The 18,756-nt window shown below is 40.7% G+C and overlaps 1 protein-coding gene across 3 annotated transcripts in view; it reads left to right on the forward strand.

Moving 5' to 3' along the window:
• ATG5 (autophagy related 5) overlaps positions 1-18,756 on the forward strand; it is a 159,548-nt gene that overhangs the window by 16,778 nt on the left and 124,014 nt on the right. For all 3 annotated transcript variants that reach the window (XM_014531355.1, XM_005883792.2, XM_014531356.1), the window contains one exon: positions 6,611-6,689. In XM_014531355.1, the coding sequence (XP_014386841.1) occupies positions 6,611-6,689 (79 nt within the window). The remainder of the gene's footprint in view (positions 1-6,610; positions 6,690-18,756) is intronic.

Here is an 18,756-nt window from a genome sequence, read left to right on the forward strand (position 1 = left end):
CAAGGGATCTCCCATTAGATTATCAAATGATTTCTCAACAGAAACACATCAGGCCAGAAAAGAATGGACAGAAATTTACAAAGTGATGCAAAGCAAAGGACTGAACCCAAGAATACTCTATCCAGCAAGGCTATCATTCAAAATTGAAGGGGAAATAAGAAGCTTCACAGACAAAAAAAGGCTAAGGGAGTTTATCACCACCAAGCCAGCAATGCAAGAAATGCTAAAGGGACTGGTGTAAAAAGAAGGAATAAAAAGCTCAGAAAGAAAACAGCCACACAAAAAAAGAAATGGCTACAAACAAGTACCTTTCAATAATAACTTTAAACGTAAACGGACTAAATGCTCCAACCAAAAGACATCGAGTGGCTGAATGGATAAAAAAACATGACCCATACATCTGCTGTCTACAAGAGACCCACCTCATTAGAAGGGACTCACACAGACTGAAAGTGAAGGGATGGAAAAATATCTTTCAGGCAAATGGAAAGGAAAAGAAAGCTGGGGTAGCAATACTTATATCAGACAAAATAGACCTCAAAGTGAAGGCCATAACAAGAGATAAGGAAGGCCACTTCATAATACTAAAGGGATCAATACAACAAGAAGATATAACCCTGGTAAACATATATGCACCCAATGCAGGAGCACCCAAATACATAAAAAAACTCCTGGAAGATATCAAAGGAGAGATCGACAACAATACAATCATAGTAGGGGACTTTAATACACCACTGACATCACTGGATAAGTCCTCTAGACAAACAATCAGCAAAGAAACAGCAATTCTAAATGACTCACTAGATCAGATGGACTTAATAGACATCTTCAGAACACTTCACCCCAAAGCCATGGAATATACATTCCTCTCAGGTGCTCATGGGACATATTCAAAAATAGACCACATATTGGGTCACAAGCAAAGTCTCCACAAATTCAAGAAGATTGAAATCATAAAAAGCTTCTTCTCAGACCACGATGGCATAATGTTAGAAATAAACTACAATAAAAACAACCCAAAATACTCAAACACTTGGAAGCTGAATAGCATGTTATTAAATATTGATTGGGTTACCAATGAGATCAAAGAAGAAATTAAAAACATCCTGGAAACTAATGACAATGAAAACACAACAATCCAAAACCTATGGGACACAATGAAAGCAGTCCTGAGAGGGAAGTTTATAGCTCTACAGGCCTATCTCAAAAAACAAGAAAAAATGGTAGTAAATCATCTAACTCTTCAACTCAAAGAATTAGAAAGAGAGCAACAAGAAAACCCCAGAGTGAGCAGAAGGAAGGAGATAATAAAGATTAGAGCAGAAATAAATGACATAGAGACCAAAAAAACAATACAGAAAATCAATGAAACCAAGAGCTGGTTCTTTGAAAGGATAAACAAGATTGACAAACCTCTAGCCAGGCTCACCAAGAAGCAAAGAGAGAGGACCCAAATAAACCAAATCAGAAACGATAGAGGCGAAATAACAACAGACCCCACAGAAATACAAATGATTGTTAAACAATACTACGGACAACTCTACTCCAACAAACTAGACAACCTGGAGGAAATGGACAAATTCCTAGAAAAATACAACATTCCAAAACTTAATCAGGAAGAATCTAAAAATCTCAATAGGCCAATAACTATGGAAGAAATTGAAGCAGTCATCAAAAAGCTCCCAGCAAACAAAAGCCCAGGACCAGACGGCTTCACAGGGGAGTTTTACCAAACATTCAAGGAAGAACTAAAACCTATCCTCCTCAGACTACTACAAAAAATTCAAGAGGAAGGAACACTTCCAAGCTCATTCTATGAAGCCAGCATCACCCTAATACCAAAACCAGGTAAAGACAACACAATGAAAGAGAATTACAGGCCAATATCCCTCATGAACATAGATGCCAAAATCCTCAACAAAATCTTAGCAAATCGGATCCAACAGTACATCAGAAAGATCATACACCATGACCAAGTAGGATTTATCCCAGGGATGCAAGGATGGTACAACATCCGTAAATCAATAAACGTAATACATCACATAAACAAATTGAAAGAAAAAAACCACATGGTCATATCAATTGATGCAGAAAAAGCATTCGACAAAATCCAACACCCATTTTTGATAAAAACTCTCAGCAAGGTGGGAATAGAAGGATCATACCTCAACATAATAAAAGCCATATATGACAGGCCCACAGCCAACATCATACTCAATGGACAAAAACTAACACCATTTCCCCTAAGAACAGGAACAAGACAGGGATGCCCACTCTCACCACTCCTGTTCAACATAGTACTGGAAGTATTAGCCATTGCAATTAGACAAGAAGAAGAAATAAAAGGCATCCAAATTGGAAAAGAGGAAGTAAAACTGTCCTTATTTGCAGACGACATGATATTATACATACAAAACCCTAGAGACTCCATCAAAAAGCTACTAGACTTAATACATGAATTTGGCAATGTAGCAGGATACAAAATTAACCCCAAGAAATCTGAGGCATTTCTATACACCAATAGTGAACTTTCAGAAAGAGAGATTAGAAAAACAATCCCATTTACCATCGCACCAAAAAAATTAAGATACCTAGGAATAAACTTAACTAAAGAGGTAAAAGACCTCTACTCAGAAAACTACAGGACATTGAAAAAAGAGATAGAGGAAGACATAAAGAGATGGAAGAACATACCATGTTCTTGGATTGGTAGAATCAACATCATTAAAATGTCCATACTACCCAAAGCAATCTATAAATTCAACGCACTTCCCATTAAAATACCAATGGCCTACTTCAAAGATCTAGAACGAACTCTCCAAAAATTCATCTGGAATAAAAAAAGACCCCGAATAGCTGCAGCGATCCTGAGAAAGAACAAAGTAGGTGGGATCTCAATGCCAGATATCAAGCTGTATTACAAAGCCACTGTTCTCAAAACTGCCTGGTACTGGCACAAGAACAGACATATAGATCAGTGGAATAGAATAGAGAGTCCAGAAATTAGCCCGAACCAATATGCTCAATTAATATTTGACAAAGGAGGCAAGAACATACAATGGAGCCAAGATAGTCTCTTCAATAAATGGTGTTGGGAAAATTGGACAGATATATGCAAGAAAATGAAACTAGACCACCAACTTACACCATACACAAGAATAAACTCAAAATGGATAAAGGACTTAAATGTACGACAGGAAACCATAAAAATTCTAGAAGAATCCAAAGGCAACAAAATCTCAGACATATGCCAAAGCAATTTCTTCACTGATACAGCTCCTAGGGCAGTTGAAACTAAAGAGAAAATGAACAAATGGGACTACATCAAAATAAAAAGCTTCTGCACAGCAAAAGAAACCATCAACAAAACAACAAGAAAACCCACTGCGTGGGAAAACATATTTGCCAACGTCATATCTGATAAGGGCCTAATCTCCAAAATTTATAGGGAACTCATACAACTTAACAAAAAGAAGATAAACAATCCAATCAAAAAATGGGCAAAGGATCTAAATAGACACCTTTCAAAAGAGGACATTCAGAAAGCCAAGAGACATATGAAAACATGCTCAAAGTCACTAATCATCCGAGAGATGCAAATCAAAACAACAATGAGGTACCATCTCACACCTGTCAGAATGGCTATCATCAACAAATCAACAAACGACAAGTGCTGGAGAGGATGTGGAGAAAAAGGAACACTTGTGCACTGCTGGTGGGAATGCAGACTGGTGCAGCCACTATGGAAGACAGTATGGAGTTTCCTCAAAAAACTGGAAATGGAACTCCCATTTGACCCTGTGATCCCACTTCTAGGAATATATCCCAAGAAACCAGAAACACCAATCAGAAAGGATATGTGCACCCATATGTTCATAGCAGCACAATTCACCATAGCTAAGATCTGGAAACAGCCTAAGTGCCCATCAGTAGATGAATGGATTAGAAAACTGTGGTACATCTACACGATGGAATACTATGCTGCTGTAAAAAAGAAGGAACTCTTACCATTTGCAACAGCATGGATGGAACTGGAGAGCATTATGCTAAGTGAAATAAGCCAGTCAATGAAGGAAAAATACCACATGATCTCACTCATTCATGGATAATAAAGACCATTACAAACTTTTGAACAATAATAGATACAGAGGCAGAGCTGCCTCAAACTGATTGTCAAACTGCAGTGGGAAGGCCAGAGAGGGTTGGGGGGCAGAAGGGAGGGGAGTAAGAGATCAACCGAAGGACTTGTATGCATGCATATAAGCAAAACCAATGGACATAAGACACTGGGGGATAGGGGAGGCCAGGGGATTGTCAAGGAAAATCTAATAAAAAAAAAAATAAAAGTGCTTTTGGGGAAATTGCAGTTCCAATTAGACCCATAGGCCATCATCCCAGCAAACTCATGGCCAACCATTTGAACATTGTGTCACTAGGGACATGTTTGCCATTTTGAGTAAGTGGTGCTAAGTGACTGCTCTTCAACTGCAGGTCACTATGACTTTTTGTATGAGAAATTGATGGGTTGCTAACATTGGCTGAAACAGATAAATGCTGACCTCATGTACAGCTCTGTTCAGTGTTTTTAAAACTTTTAACTTTCAGAATAATTTTCCATAGACTTCCTCAGGATATAATATATATTTTTCTAAGCTGAATAGGAATATGATGCAGGAAAAAGAGGAAGTCTATGCTAAGATGAGGAGAGAGAAGAATGACTCTATTTGAGAACTTAAGAGTAAATTTAAAATTACTTCAGTTAATTCAATCCCAAAAATTTATAATTCTAACCCTCCTGAAAAAGATTTTTATATTTATTTTATTTTTTTTACTAAGAGAGTGAAAAATAAAAATAAAAAATATATTTTATTTCATATGACATTATTGATTGCTTTTAAAGTAATATTTGACTTGAGAATTTGCATATAGTTTCATTGTGAATGGCAGAGAATATGCACAATACTGCACTGCTAGCTATTTTATGGGACCACTGGAGAATCTAGCCAATGGGCCAACTACTTAATTTGTTAGAGATTCTATAATTATATGTGCAGTACTACATAGAATTTGGAAAGCAATAGTCCCTATTAGCTGAAATATTCACATTCATTCTTAACTTATTTGTACATACCTAAGATACCTAAGAGGAACATTATTAAAAAGAAAAGAAAAGAAAAGAATGAAGACTAAAAAAGGTCAGTTGTAAAAGTATAAGGCCTTATGTAGAACTTAAACAATTTTAAGAGTTCAGAGAAATGGACCAAAAGGGACTAAAATCTATAATTTGTCTCCAGTGCAATATTTTTGTTGTTTTTTAAAATTGTTTTTATTTTAGGTTTTGATTGATGCCAGAATTTTTTCTGGTTTCAGAATATCCCGAACAAAACATTCTATTATTTAGGTAGTCCAAAATTTCCTTCAGTATTCATTTCTATTTGTGAAAGACTAGTAATAGATGCTGACCTTTGAATAGAGAGAAGTTTAAGGGTTATTATTAAGAAATACAACTCATATGACTAAAGCTACCCACTGTTTTATTTTAGTAGCAGGGCATTCATCCTAAATTCATTCTAAATAAATATATGATCTATAATGACTGATGACTTTTTCACAACTATATTATGTAGACATAAGGAAGCATAAATAGTACTAGCTGATATTTGAATCTTGGTGAGATAATGTATTGGGTCACTCATTTTGAGGGAAATATGATATATTTTCAAATTTTTTAGTTCTTAAATCTAGGAGTAATTCACTAATATATGGGAAACAACAGGACTGTACATAACACCACCCAGTCCTCTTTTGCCATTGTTGGGAGTATTATTTAATTCTGATTTACTAAATAAGCTATTTTAAATTCTTTAAAAGGGTGGTATAAAAAATAAGGTTTGTACATTGAAATCAGCAAGGTTTATATTATTTTGCTTATTGCTAAATAATTTGCTTCACTGTGAATAATGGTTATATTAGGAAACATTCTCTTATTTAGGAAATCAAATTTTTTTAAAACTTTGGAATTCAATTGCAAAAGAATATTCAATCATTTTAGAAAATTTTCACATATTATATGGAAAAAGTAGGTTATAGCCTAATCTATATTTAGATGTGTATGTATAAGTAAAAGACTGGAAATTTATATGCTATAATATTAATAACCACTACAAAATAGGCAATTGCATGCTCTTTTAGCTGCTCTTTTTAATTCCCAAAATTTTCTAAAATTTTAAGTTGTTTTAAAAATTGAAAATATATTTAAATAAGCTTTATAAAACAGGTTGCCCAATATGAATACTGGGATGATAATTAGGTATTATTGTAGTGTAACATAATAGTGCTCCTGGCTAATAAAAGATGCTTTTAGCACAATCCCATTATGTACATTGAGGCTTCCCTGGGGAATGAAATGATTAGAAGAGAAACCACCTCCTGCCTGAAAATTATACCATATTAGCCCAGGCAAGTAACAGTATAAAATGTCACCTCCCTGTGATAATGTGGTCAAAGTCCCCTGATACTTGATGTTAAAACGTGCTGGAAATTTATTTTGGAGTTGTAGTTATAACTTTAAATATTTATTCTTTCTTAAAATATACTCTTTCATTTTTAGGCATTATCCAATTGGTTTGCTATTTGATCTTCTTGCATCAAGTTCAGCTCTTCCTTGGAACATCACAGTACATTTTAAGGTATAGTTTAAATAGCATTTCCCATTTTTCCCACTTGTGCTTAGTAAGTAGACTTAGAATAGAATTTTTTAAAAATTGAAGTTGTTTATTGCTTTCTCCATGGCACTTTTTAATGGCTAAGCTGCCACTAGTGTTTTCTATAAAATACTTTCAATTTCTTCCTAACTGTTGGCAGAACCATTTAAACATTTAATGTATAAATACCTATTCTTTGTTGGAGCCAAATACACTTCAAAATTTATAATATTTTGGAATATTTATATTCATTAAAAAATATATCTCAAATTGGAAGAGCAAAATTCTCATTGTGGATGTGGGCATGGGAGTAAGGAAGGAGAAAACTTAAAACTGGGTAACTCTAAGGCCTTTTTGATTGAATTGAGGGAAGGGTTAGGAGATAGAAGTTCAAAGAATTGAACTGGTTCTGTTTTGAGAAATATTAATTCCTGTAATTTTAAAGAGACCAGGCTAGATTTATTTTAACCTAATTTTACCTCAATATTTTATCAAGTACTGGTCCATCTTTTCCCCTAACCATCCTGATTCTCCATCTCCCATCCCCCAAGCAATTCACAAACACCTCTGAAGATTGAACCACCTCTATTATTTGATCACTAAGCACTGATACTGCAATGGAAATAGGTAGTGAGAGAGGGGCATGTTAAGAGTTTGAAAAGTCATTTAGGTGTTTGATTTCTTTTCCCATAAGGTGCACATTCAAAGTCATTGCCCAAAGGAGGCTTACTCGTTTCTTCCTAAAATGCTTTTCTCCCCATCTTACTGAAATTGAATTTGTGAGTCACTGAGATTTATTTATCTATTGTTTGCACTAATGTGCTTTGCATGGTACTATGCCATGTTACCGAAGATTTTAGTTACCATGGAATCATACAGAATGAAAACATGCTTCTGATATACATGTGTTTTACTTTCCATGGTACCATGCAAAGCAAGGACTGTCTGTATATAATAAAGTTTAGAATGGTGTGAAGATTAAATTACTCCAAATGCAGTAAGAGTAGAAGTCCCATATTTCCTAACAAGTATTTCCCATATGTTGAAAAATAATTCCAGTAATTAGTGTGTGTGTGTTTGTGTGTGTGTAATGTACTCTCAAAGACTTTAGAATTTGTTAAAATATATAATAGCTACTCTTATTCATTCATTCAACAAATATTGAGAGTTTGTTGTGTGTCAGCTAGGCACTGTTCTAGGAGCTTGGGATGTATGCGTGAATGACACAAAGACATCAGACACTTTATGGTACCTACCTGGCACTACATACTAAGCCCTTAGTAATTATTGATGGAATGAGACAATGTGTTGTAAGAACGATAGAGAAAGTTTTGAATTGTTAGGATTGGTATAGTGTAATGGTTCTTAAAGGGCACTGTGAACCCATGGGAGTTTCCAAAATCTTGTCAAGGGATTAATGAGGTCAAATCTGTTTCTTTAATAGTAAATATGAAGATGCTGTTTGTTCTTTCCACTGTACTTATATTTGTACTGATCTGCAGAAGTGTTGCTGGGTAAAACTGTTGGCACCTTAGCACCAAGCAAAGTAGTGCACCAAACTACTAGTATTCTTCACCACCACACACTGACTGTTCTGGCTGAAGCATTACAAATTATTAATTATTGTTAATCTTGACTTTTCAGTACATTTCATTTTAATCTCTAGTGAAATGAAATGGGAAGTACACGTAAAACATTTTGCTGTATGGCAAATATTGTGTTGTCCTAAGGAAAAGCACTTGTGCCCTTATTTGAATTGCATGCTGAACAAGCCACTTTTTTTTATGAAACAGCAATTTTTATTTAAAAGAGTAACTATAGACGAACTGTGGTTTTTTAGATTTGGATATTTGTCAGACAGTTTCATGAAAATAAACAAAGTGAGCCTCTTATTGCAAGTAAAATAACTGACAGTATTTGTTGCCAGTGACAAAACTTGAACTTTTAAGTGAAAATTAGAATTTTGGAAAATATGTATCTGCTACCATGGGCTTGACAGTTTTATTTTTAAAAGAATTTTTGATGAGGTTTAAAGTCATTTTAACAAATCTGATTTTTAAGAAATCTTATGTAATGAAATATGTCAACATTCGGAGAAGATCTGCATTAACTCAGTAAACAAATATTTTACAAATGGTCAATGCATGTTAAGTCATGCATGTGTAAAAAGATCCATTCAAAGTGCTAGGTTAGGTTTTTAGTGCTTGGGAAGGTACTACCACTGGTCCTGGTTGGTACTTGTTCTTTAAGTATACTTGTAGGACTGACCACATCCCTTTTCTGATGGACTAGTTAGAGAGCCACTGTATCTCTCAGGTAATTTACCATATCCCAGCTTCTTCCACTGTGCATTGATGACAGAGGTGGGAGTGTTCTTTGGCACACTTCTGATAGCTGTACTTCCTAGCTCTAAATATTGGTGGCTGTTTTATAGTATCTCTCATGTGATTTTAGTTATCTATTGCTGTGTGACAGATCACCACACATGTAGCAGCTTAAGGCAACAAACATTATCTCACAGTTTTCTGGGTCAGGCTTACCTGGATCTTTTTCTTAGGATCTCACAAGACTACGATCAAGGTGTTGGCTGGGCTACCTTCTTGCCTGGAGATTTGAGAATCTGTTTCCAAGCTCTCTCAGGTTCTGGCAGAATTCATTTTGTTGTGATTGTAGGACTGAGGGCCAGATCTTCTTGTTGACTGTGAGCTAGAGGCTGCTTGAGTTCCTTGCCATGTAGATTTTCCCTGTATTTCAGCTTACTTCATTGAGTCAACAAAAAGAGCCTCTAGAGCTAAAGCAAGACTGGAGTTTTATATAATGTGACTTAATCACAGGGGTAATATATGACCTTTGCCACATTCTTTTTTTTAAAAAATATTTTTTTATTTATTTCAGAGAGGAAAGGAGAAGGGGAGAGAGGTAGAAACATCCATGATGAGAGAGAATCATTGATCGGCTGCCTCCTGCACGCCCCCTAATGGGGATCAAGCCCGCAACCCAGGCATGTGCCCTTGACGGGAATTGAACCTGGGACCCTTCAGTCCACAGGCCAACTCTCTATCCACTGAGCCAAACCAGCTAGGCCACATTCTTTTGGTAAATGCAAATCACAGGTCCTGCCCATACTCCAGGATGTATAGATAATGGAAGGTCTCACATAAAATTTTATGAAATATGGTTTGTTTAGTCATTAATTTATTTTTCAAATATTTTGAGGTTAATATGTTCTTTCAGCTATGACAGAGTAACTGGATTGAATTTTTCCCCCAGCTACAAACAGTTATAAAACTCGACAAAATATATGAAGTAGAACAGTTTCAGGCACTGGACATTAGAGAAAGAGGACAAACAAGGTGAGCCCCACATTCAGCCCATCTATACTTCAGGACAGTTTCCTGATATGTCATGGGGAGTTGGACTCAAGCAGAGCAAGGAGGTTCTGTTGAGCTAAGGATGGAGAGATTGGAGTTCAGGGCTGCTGAAGCAACTAGAACTTGGTAAACAGAGTATCAGAGAAGTGGGAGTAGACATATAAGTGTGAGTTACCCTTGAGTACTGGGCAGAGACCTGAGCTACACATGCATAGGTGATACTCCTCTAGGCCTAGTACAGAGTGTATGTTAAGGGATTAAGAGTGAGACAAGTCCCATGATGTTGTATCCCAGCTCATCCACAGTAGAGAGAGACGTAGTTAACATACGGAGCATTTATTTGAGGCACCAGAAAGGGCATGTTGTAGGAGTAAGGAGCATACTTCAGGGTAGTGTTGGCAAATTATGGCTCGTGTGCTAAATCGGGCCCAGTGGCTGTTTTGTATGGCCTATGATCTAAGGATGGTTTTTATTAAAAAAGAAAAAAAAGAGAAGGAACCAAGATAGCGGCATAGGTAAATGCCTGTACTTGCTGCCTCTCACAACCACATCAAAATTACAACTAAAATACAGAACAGCTATCATCCAGAACCGTGGGAAAGCTGGCTGAGTGGAAGTACTACAACTAGAGAAGTAAAGAAGAGAGCGCATTGAGACTGGTAGGAGGCGTGGCGGCGCAGAACGGGCTGGTCCGGCACTCGGGTGTGCCGCCTTTTTAATTGGGAGGGAGATCGCCTCTGCGGAGGCCGCCTGGAGGAGCAAGGAGTCCTAGCCCCACACCAGACCCCCAGCCCAGGATTCCAGAGCTGGGGAAAGAAGTCCCTACAGGCAGTAACAACTATGGACTGTAAAAACTAGTGCGGATTGGGGCTGAGTGACACAGAGGCTGCTGGAAACCCAGCTGCTCCCCTTAAAAGGCCGGTACCGCAAACTGAATTTACAAGCTCCAGCTTCCGTTGAGCTCCAGTGCTGGGCGAGGCTCTGGGGGACCCAGACACATGCGGGGAGAAACTGGACTGTCTGGCATCGGGGTAGGAACATGGGGGCGGCTTTCTTCCAGATGGAGGTGCTCGCAGCGGTCATTGTTCCCATGCTGGGACCTCCCTGGTGCAGGGTTGACTGGCAGCCATTTCTGTTTGCTCTGCCCTGGAGATTCTGAGACCTTGCCCTACCCAATTTACAACCCACCCAAGCTGTGCTTAGCGGCTTTTGCATATCAATGGCCTGTTCTTTCTCAGCCTAAAACCTGTCAAACAAGCTGCATTTGGGTCAGGGAGCCCCAGAGCTATCAATAAAAGGCCCAAGGCCACCACCAACATCAGCCTGCCTTGCTTCACAGCTGGGCCTCATCTGGGCACTTCCAAACCTGACACAAAGAGGAAGAATCTGCAGATCTCTCTGTAGCTCCTGCTGAGTGGCCCCAGGCAGTGACTGACTTTGCACCTCCCTGTGTACCCAGTGTACCCAGTGGTCAGTGTGAAACCATACCAGATTACAACTCTTCACTTCCATAAGTGACACACTTCAGGGGCAGACTCAGTGAGCACCAAAGCCCCACTGAAGCAAGTCCTGCCCCATAAGGGTATCTCCTGCACAGCAGCTCTCCCACTGTAGTCGCAGCTGGTCCCCACAGCCAGTTGTCCTGGAGGTCAATTCCTCCCAGCGACACCAACAGCAATCAAGGCTCAATTACAACAAGACTGTGCACACAGCCCACAAAGGGGTGCACCAAGAAGAGTGTCCACCTCAGGTGATTGGGGAGGCTGAACTATTGGGCCCTATAGGACACCTACTACACAAGGCCACTCTACCATCTCAAGGAGACTTAGCAGCTACCCAATCCATAGAAACAAACGCAGGGAAACAGCCAAAATGCAGAGACAAACATGTCACAAATGAAAAAAATGGAAGAAATCAAACTATTGGATATAGAGTTCAAAACCATAGTTATAAGGTTACTCAAGAATCTTCTAGAAATCTCTGAGGAACTTAGTGAAACCTTCAGGGATCTTGGTGAGAATATCACAAAAATGGAAAAGAACCAGTCAGAAATTAAGCATACACTGACTGATAATATACAGGGATTCAACAGTAGACTAGAGGATCCCAAGAATCAAGTCAATGATTTGAAATACGAGGAAGTAAAAAATACCCAACCAGAAGAGCAAAAAGAAAAAAGAACCCAAAAATATGAAGATAGTGTAAGGAGCCTCTGGGACAACTTCAAGCATACCAGCATCTGAATTATGGGGGTGCCAGAAGATAATGAAAACCTATTTGAAGAAATAATGACAGAAAACTTCCCCTACCTGGTGAAAGAAATAGACTTACAAGTCCAGGAAGCACAGAGAACCCCAAACAAAAGGAATCCAAAGAGGACCACACCAAGACACATCATAATTAAAATGACAAGAGCAAAAGACAAAGAGAGAATCTTAAAAGCAGCAAGAGAAAAAAAGTCAGTTACCTACAAGGGAGTACCCATACGACTGTCAGCTGATTTCTCAACAGAAACTTGGCAGGCCAGAAGGGAATGGCAAGAAATATTCAAAGTGATGAATACCAAGAACCTACAACCAAGAATACTTTATCCAGCAAAGCTATCATTCAGAATTGAAGGTCAGATAAAGAGCTTCACAGATAAGGAAAAGCTAAAGGAGTTCATCACCACCAAAGAGCTTCAATACAAGAAAAAGCTAAAGGAGTTCATCACCACCAAACCAGTATTATATGAAATGCTGAAGGATATTCTTTAAGAAAAGGAAGAAGAAAAAAAAGGTAAAGATAAAAATTGTGAACAACGAAGTGACAATAGATTCATATCTATCAACAAGTGAATCTAAAACTCAAATGAATAAAATATCTGATGAACAGAATAAACTGGTGAATGGAATAGAATCAGGGGCATGGAAATGGAGCAGTCTGGCGATTCTCAGAGGGAAGGGGGTGTGTTGGGGTGCGGGAAGAGATTAAAAAAGGTAAAGATAAAAATTGTGAACAACGAAGTGACAATAGATTCATATCTATCAACAAGTGAATCTAAAACTCAAATGAATAAAATATCTGATGAACAGAATAAACTGGTGAATGGAATAGAATCAGGGGCATGGAAATGGAGCAGTCTGGCGATTCTCAGAGGGAAGGGGGTGTGTTGGGGTGCGGGAAGAGATTAGACAAAGATCTTATATGCATGTATGCAGTACCAATGGACACAGACAATAGTGTGGTGAGGGCCTGGGGTGGGGTGGGAACCGGTTGGAGGGAAGCTATGGCGGGGGGAGGGACATCTGTAATAATCTCAACAATAAAGATTTAAAGAAAAATAATACTTGGTGACACATGAGAATTTCATAGATATAAAAGCCTGATATGCAAAGCGTCCCCTTGAGAGTTCGACCAGGAGTTCAGTTGCTCGCTATGATGTGTGCTGACCACCAGGGGGCAGCGCAGAACAAAGGAAGGCCCCAGCTGGCAGTGGGGAAGGGAGGCCCTGACCGGCAGCCACTAGGGACCCTACCCGTGCATGGATTTCGTGCACTGGGCTTCTACTATGGTATATAAAATATAAATTCTAGTGACCATAAATAAAAGTTGTATTGAAATTCAGCCACCCATGCAAATTCGTTTAGAAGTTACTTTTGGGCTATAATTACAGAGTTTAACACTTGGTTTAGACATTGTATGGCTCACAAATCTAATACATTTACCATTGGCAAACAGAAAAAGTTTGCCAACTCCTATTATAGAATAAAGATTGCTCAAGATCTGCCCTAATATAGCCTAAATTAAGCCTTTTTAGGATCACAGAGAGGCACCAGGTAGAACAAAGCTCAACAAGAAAGATAGTATAATTGTACACTGTATTCACAATATCCAGCATACAGTCAACTATGACTAGAATGCAAATAAGCAGGAAAACTTGAACCATGTCAGGGGGAAGAAATGCTGCTAATAGAAACTGGCCCTGAGATAACCCACATTTGTAATGATCAAAAGTGAATTAAAGCAACTATTAAAAACTGAGTGACTTAAAATAAGATCACAAAATTGTAGAATTGAGAAGAACAGCATCTGAAATGAAAAATTCACTGGATGGGCTTAACAGTGAATTGGAGATGCCACAAGAACGGTCTTGTGAAATTATCTAACGTGAAGAGCTGAGAGAAGAAAATGGGGGTGGGGGAGGGACGGAGTCCCAGTGACCTAGGTCAGTGGTTGGCAAACTGTGGCTCATGAGCCACATGCAGCTCTTTGGCCCCGTGGCATGGGCCATGAAGTTTCAATCACACTGTACGTGCGTGCCCGCACGTGGTATTTTGTGGAAGAGCCACACTCAAGGGGCCAGTTTGCCGACCGCTGACCTAGGTTAATATCAAGCAGTCTAACATACATGTAATTGGACTCCTAGAAGGAGGGGAAAGGGAATGAGCTAGAAAAAATATTTTCAAGAAACAATGATTAGACTTACATTTCTTAGTTCAAAGATACAGTAACCAAAACTGGGATAGACATAGATTAAGAATACAGGTGAGGTCCGGATATAAGCACATTTATGGTCAGTTAATTTTTTGTATGGGTGTCAAGACAGTTTAGCGGGGGGAAGAAAAGTTTTTCAATAGATGGTGCTGGGCCAACTGGCTATCCACATGCAAAGGAATGAAAGCGCTAAAGTTAAAAAAAATAGGAGTAAATTTTTTGATCTTTGATTAGGCAGTGATTTCTTATGTAACACTTAGAGGGCAAAGCAACCAAACAAAAAATAGGTATATTGGATTTCATCAAAATGAAAAACTTTTATGCCTCAAAGGAAGTGAAAATACAACCCGCAAAATAGAAAATATTTGCAAACTCACATATCTAATAAGGGTCCAGTATCCCGGATATACAAAAAAGTCATTGAATTCAATAATAAAAAAGTAAATACCCAATTAAAAATGGGTAAAGGATTTATATAGGCATTTCTCCACAGAAGATACATAAAACGGCTAGTAAAAGATGTTCAGCATAATTAGTCATTAGGGAAAAGCAAAGAAAGACTCCAGTTGCCCTGGCCAGTGTGGTTCCGTTGGTTGGGCGGTGTCCCGAACACTGAAAGGTTGCTGGTTCGATTCATAGTCAGGGCACATGCCCAGGTTGTGGGCTTGATCCCCAGTAGGGGGCATTTGCAGAAGGCAGCCAATCAATGCTTTGTTCTTACATAGATGTTTTTCTCTCATCCTCTCTTCCCCTTTCTCTAAAAAAAGTCAATGAAAAAATATTTTTAAAAAGACTCCACTAAGTTACTTTTTCACGCCCATTAAGTAGCTATAATTTAAAAATTGGACAGTTGTTGTGGACTAATTGGTACTCCTATATGTTATGTTACTATTGGGAAAGTAAAATGATGCATCAATTCTGTAGAACAGTCTGGCAGTTCTGCAGGTGGTTAAACATAGACTTGTGGTATGACACACTAATTACACTAATAGTTATGTACCCAAGGGAATTGAAAACATGTCTACCCCAAAACTGGTACATTATGTTCGTAGCAACATTAGTCATAGTAGCCAAAAAGTGGAAGCATCCCAAATGCTTATCAACTGTAAAAACTGTTCATATAACAGAATGTAATTTGTTCATGAAGAGGAGTGAGGTACTGATATATACTATAGCATAGATGAACCTTGAAACATCATACTTAAGAGAAAGAAATCAGACACAAAGACTGCATATTATATGATTTATATATGAAATGTTCAGAATATATAAATCTATAGAGAAAGTATATTAGTGGTTTTCAAGGGCTGGAGAGGGGGCAGAATGGGGAGTGGCTGCTTACAGATGTAAGGTTTCTGGAGTGATGAAAATATGTGGTTAGATAGTGATGGTTGCACAACCTTGTAAGTATACTGAAAACACTGAATTGCACTCCTTAAAATGGTGAATTTTAAGTGAATTGTATATGAATTATATCTCAATTATAAAATAATGGTTACTAATTTTCCATATTTGGGAGAAAAAAAATCAATGTGTATCACAGAAGCTCAGCAAATCCCAAGCAAGTAAATATATAGAACACTACACCTGGGCACATCATAATTAAACTGCTGAAAGCCAGTTTCAAATGGAAAGTTAAAAGCAGACACACAAAGATGGCACATGACATAAGAGAACAGTAAGGTAATGATGGCTGGCTTTGCATCAAACAGTGGAGATCAAAAGACAATGAAACGGCATCTTAAAGGACTGAACAAACTACAGGCAGGAATGAAGAGCTCTGGCAATCCTATATAATAAAGAGGGAATATGCTAATTTATCCGTGCAGTGTTCCCCGTAATGACCAATTTGCATATTGATGCTCGCGCAGAAGGGGGCAGATGGCCGGGGGAGGGGGGACTTATTTGCATATTGATGTGTACACAGCAGGGGGCGGGCGGCCAGAGCCAAGTTCGCTGGGGCCGGGCACACCTCTCCTCCCTACAACTCTAGACCCAGGTGGAGGCAGGCCTGAGTGGCCCCTGCCCCAGGGACAGGCCCTTCCCTTCCCTTCCTCCCCCGCCCACTGAACCTTCCTGGGGGTTCGGCTAAACCCACCCTCCTAGCCCGCCTGGCTCCTCCCTGGCCCAGCCCCTACCCTGCTCCAGGAGATTGGAGTCCCACCCTGAGCAGGTACAGCTTCGAAACAGCCACATACAATTTAAAGAATGGCGCCAAGTGGGAAGGTTTGACAGTTACTTCCCCTTCGGCCTCGCCACCCCCTTAGCGCCCCCCCTAACTCCCTACCCCCTGCCAGCGCCTCCAGGCACAACCAGCACTACAGGGCTGCTGGCCAGAGCCCACCCCTCCAAGGCCTGAGGAGAGCGCCTGACAGGAGCCCAGACTGCAAAGAAGGAAGAGGAAGCAGCCACGGGGAGCTCTTCCAATCCCCCTGCACGGACACCCTACACCAGCCCCCGCACACCCGGGGGGATCGGGAGGCTGACTGGATGGGGAGAAGACCCAGCCTTGGGGGTAGCCGCAGCCCATACCTCCGACTCCTTATCTCTTCCCCTGCCACTCCCACAAGGGGCGCCCACAGCAATAGCATGCCGGTGATGACCCATCAGCACCCCCGAGGTACCCAGGGCCCGCGGCCTGCCACTGCCGGGCCCCCTCTGCTGGGGCTGGGCATGCCTCTCCTCCCTACAACTCCAGACCCAGGTGGAGACAGGCCCGAGTGGCCCCCCGGGGTCAGACCCATCCCCTCTGACAGCAGTCAGCAGTAGTGCCATCTCTGCAGCGGAAGTGCACTGAGGGCCCAGGGACGACAGCTAAAACCTGCCCTCCTAGCCTGCCTGGCCCCACCCTGGTCCAGTCCCCAACCCACTCCAGGAGACTGGAGCCCTGCCCTGAGCACATACAGCTGCTAAACGGCCACACACAATTTAAAGAATGGCGCCAGGCAGGAAGGTTTGACAGTAACTCCCCCTTCGGCCTCGCCGTCCTCCTAGTGCCCCCCTACTGCCCTCCCTGGCCAGCGCCTCCAGAGACGACCACCACTACAGGGCTGCTGGCCAGAGCCCACCCCTCCAAGGCCTGCAGAACCTTCCGCAAAGCTTCGATAGCTACAGTCCCAGGAAACAATCATGCCCTCCTCGCCTAATCAGCACCTGCTACCTGCGAGGGTACCCTTGGGCTTAAAAATAACAATCCCTTCCCGTTTAGACATCACTTACTTGATGAAACATTTCTAGGTTTATTAGCTCAGAACGTCCTCATGACAACCCAGTGAGGTAGGTGGAGAAGAGATTACAATTCCCATGGTATATGTGTATGTATTCAGAATGAAGCTGGTGAGGATGCAGGCCAGACTGAGGGACACACCCCCCCGTGCACGAATTTTGTGCACCAGGCCACTAGTCTTTTTATATGCTTGTTGGCCACCTGACTATCGTCTTTGGAGAAATGTCTATTCCAGTCCTTTTTATTTTTTTTTCAAAATATGTTTTTTATTCATTTCAGAGTGAGGGAGAGGAAGAGAGAGAGAGAAACATCAACGATGAAGGAGAATCACTGACCAGCTCTGCACGCCCCACACTGGGGATCAAGCCTGCAACCTGTGCATGTGCCCTGACCAGGAATCGAACCGTGACCTCCTGGTTCATGGGTCAAAGCTCAACCACTGAGCCACACAGGCCAGGCTATTCAAGCCTTGTTTATGAATGAGCTATTTGATTTTTTATTTTTTAAAATATTTTTATTGATTTCAGAGAGGAAGAATGAGGGAGAGAGAGAAAGAAACATCAATGATGAGAGAGAATCATTCATTGGTTGCCTCCTGCACGCCCCCCACTGGGGATTGAGCCCACAACCTACGGCAATTCATGAGGGCGATGAGGCCTGTGGGGCATGCGCAGCCCTCGGGCGGCAGGGGTGGCCGGCCAAGTCGAGTCTGGCTTCAGTGGGGGCCAGTGGGAGCCCGAGGCCACCTCAACTCCCACAGGTCCTGGGCAGACGGTGGCTGAGTGGAGAGTGGTGTCTCCATGCATGGTGCCCAGGGGCAGCTGTGAGCTGCTGCAACCCCACCCCACGCTTCAGGGAGGGGGAGAAGGCTCGCAGCCACCAGCACCCTAGGCTGCACTGCCTGTGCCTCAGTCTGCCAGGTTGGCAGGGTCCAGAGCAGGTGAGCTGCTCCCTTCCCCCAGTGGTAGAACAGGGAGGA

The sequence above is a fragment of the Myotis brandtii genome, unplaced genomic scaffold (assembly GCF_000412655.1).
Source record: "Myotis brandtii unplaced genomic scaffold, ASM41265v1 scaffold8, whole genome shotgun sequence".
NCBI lineage: Eukaryota > Metazoa > Chordata > Mammalia > Chiroptera > Vespertilionidae > Myotis > Myotis brandtii.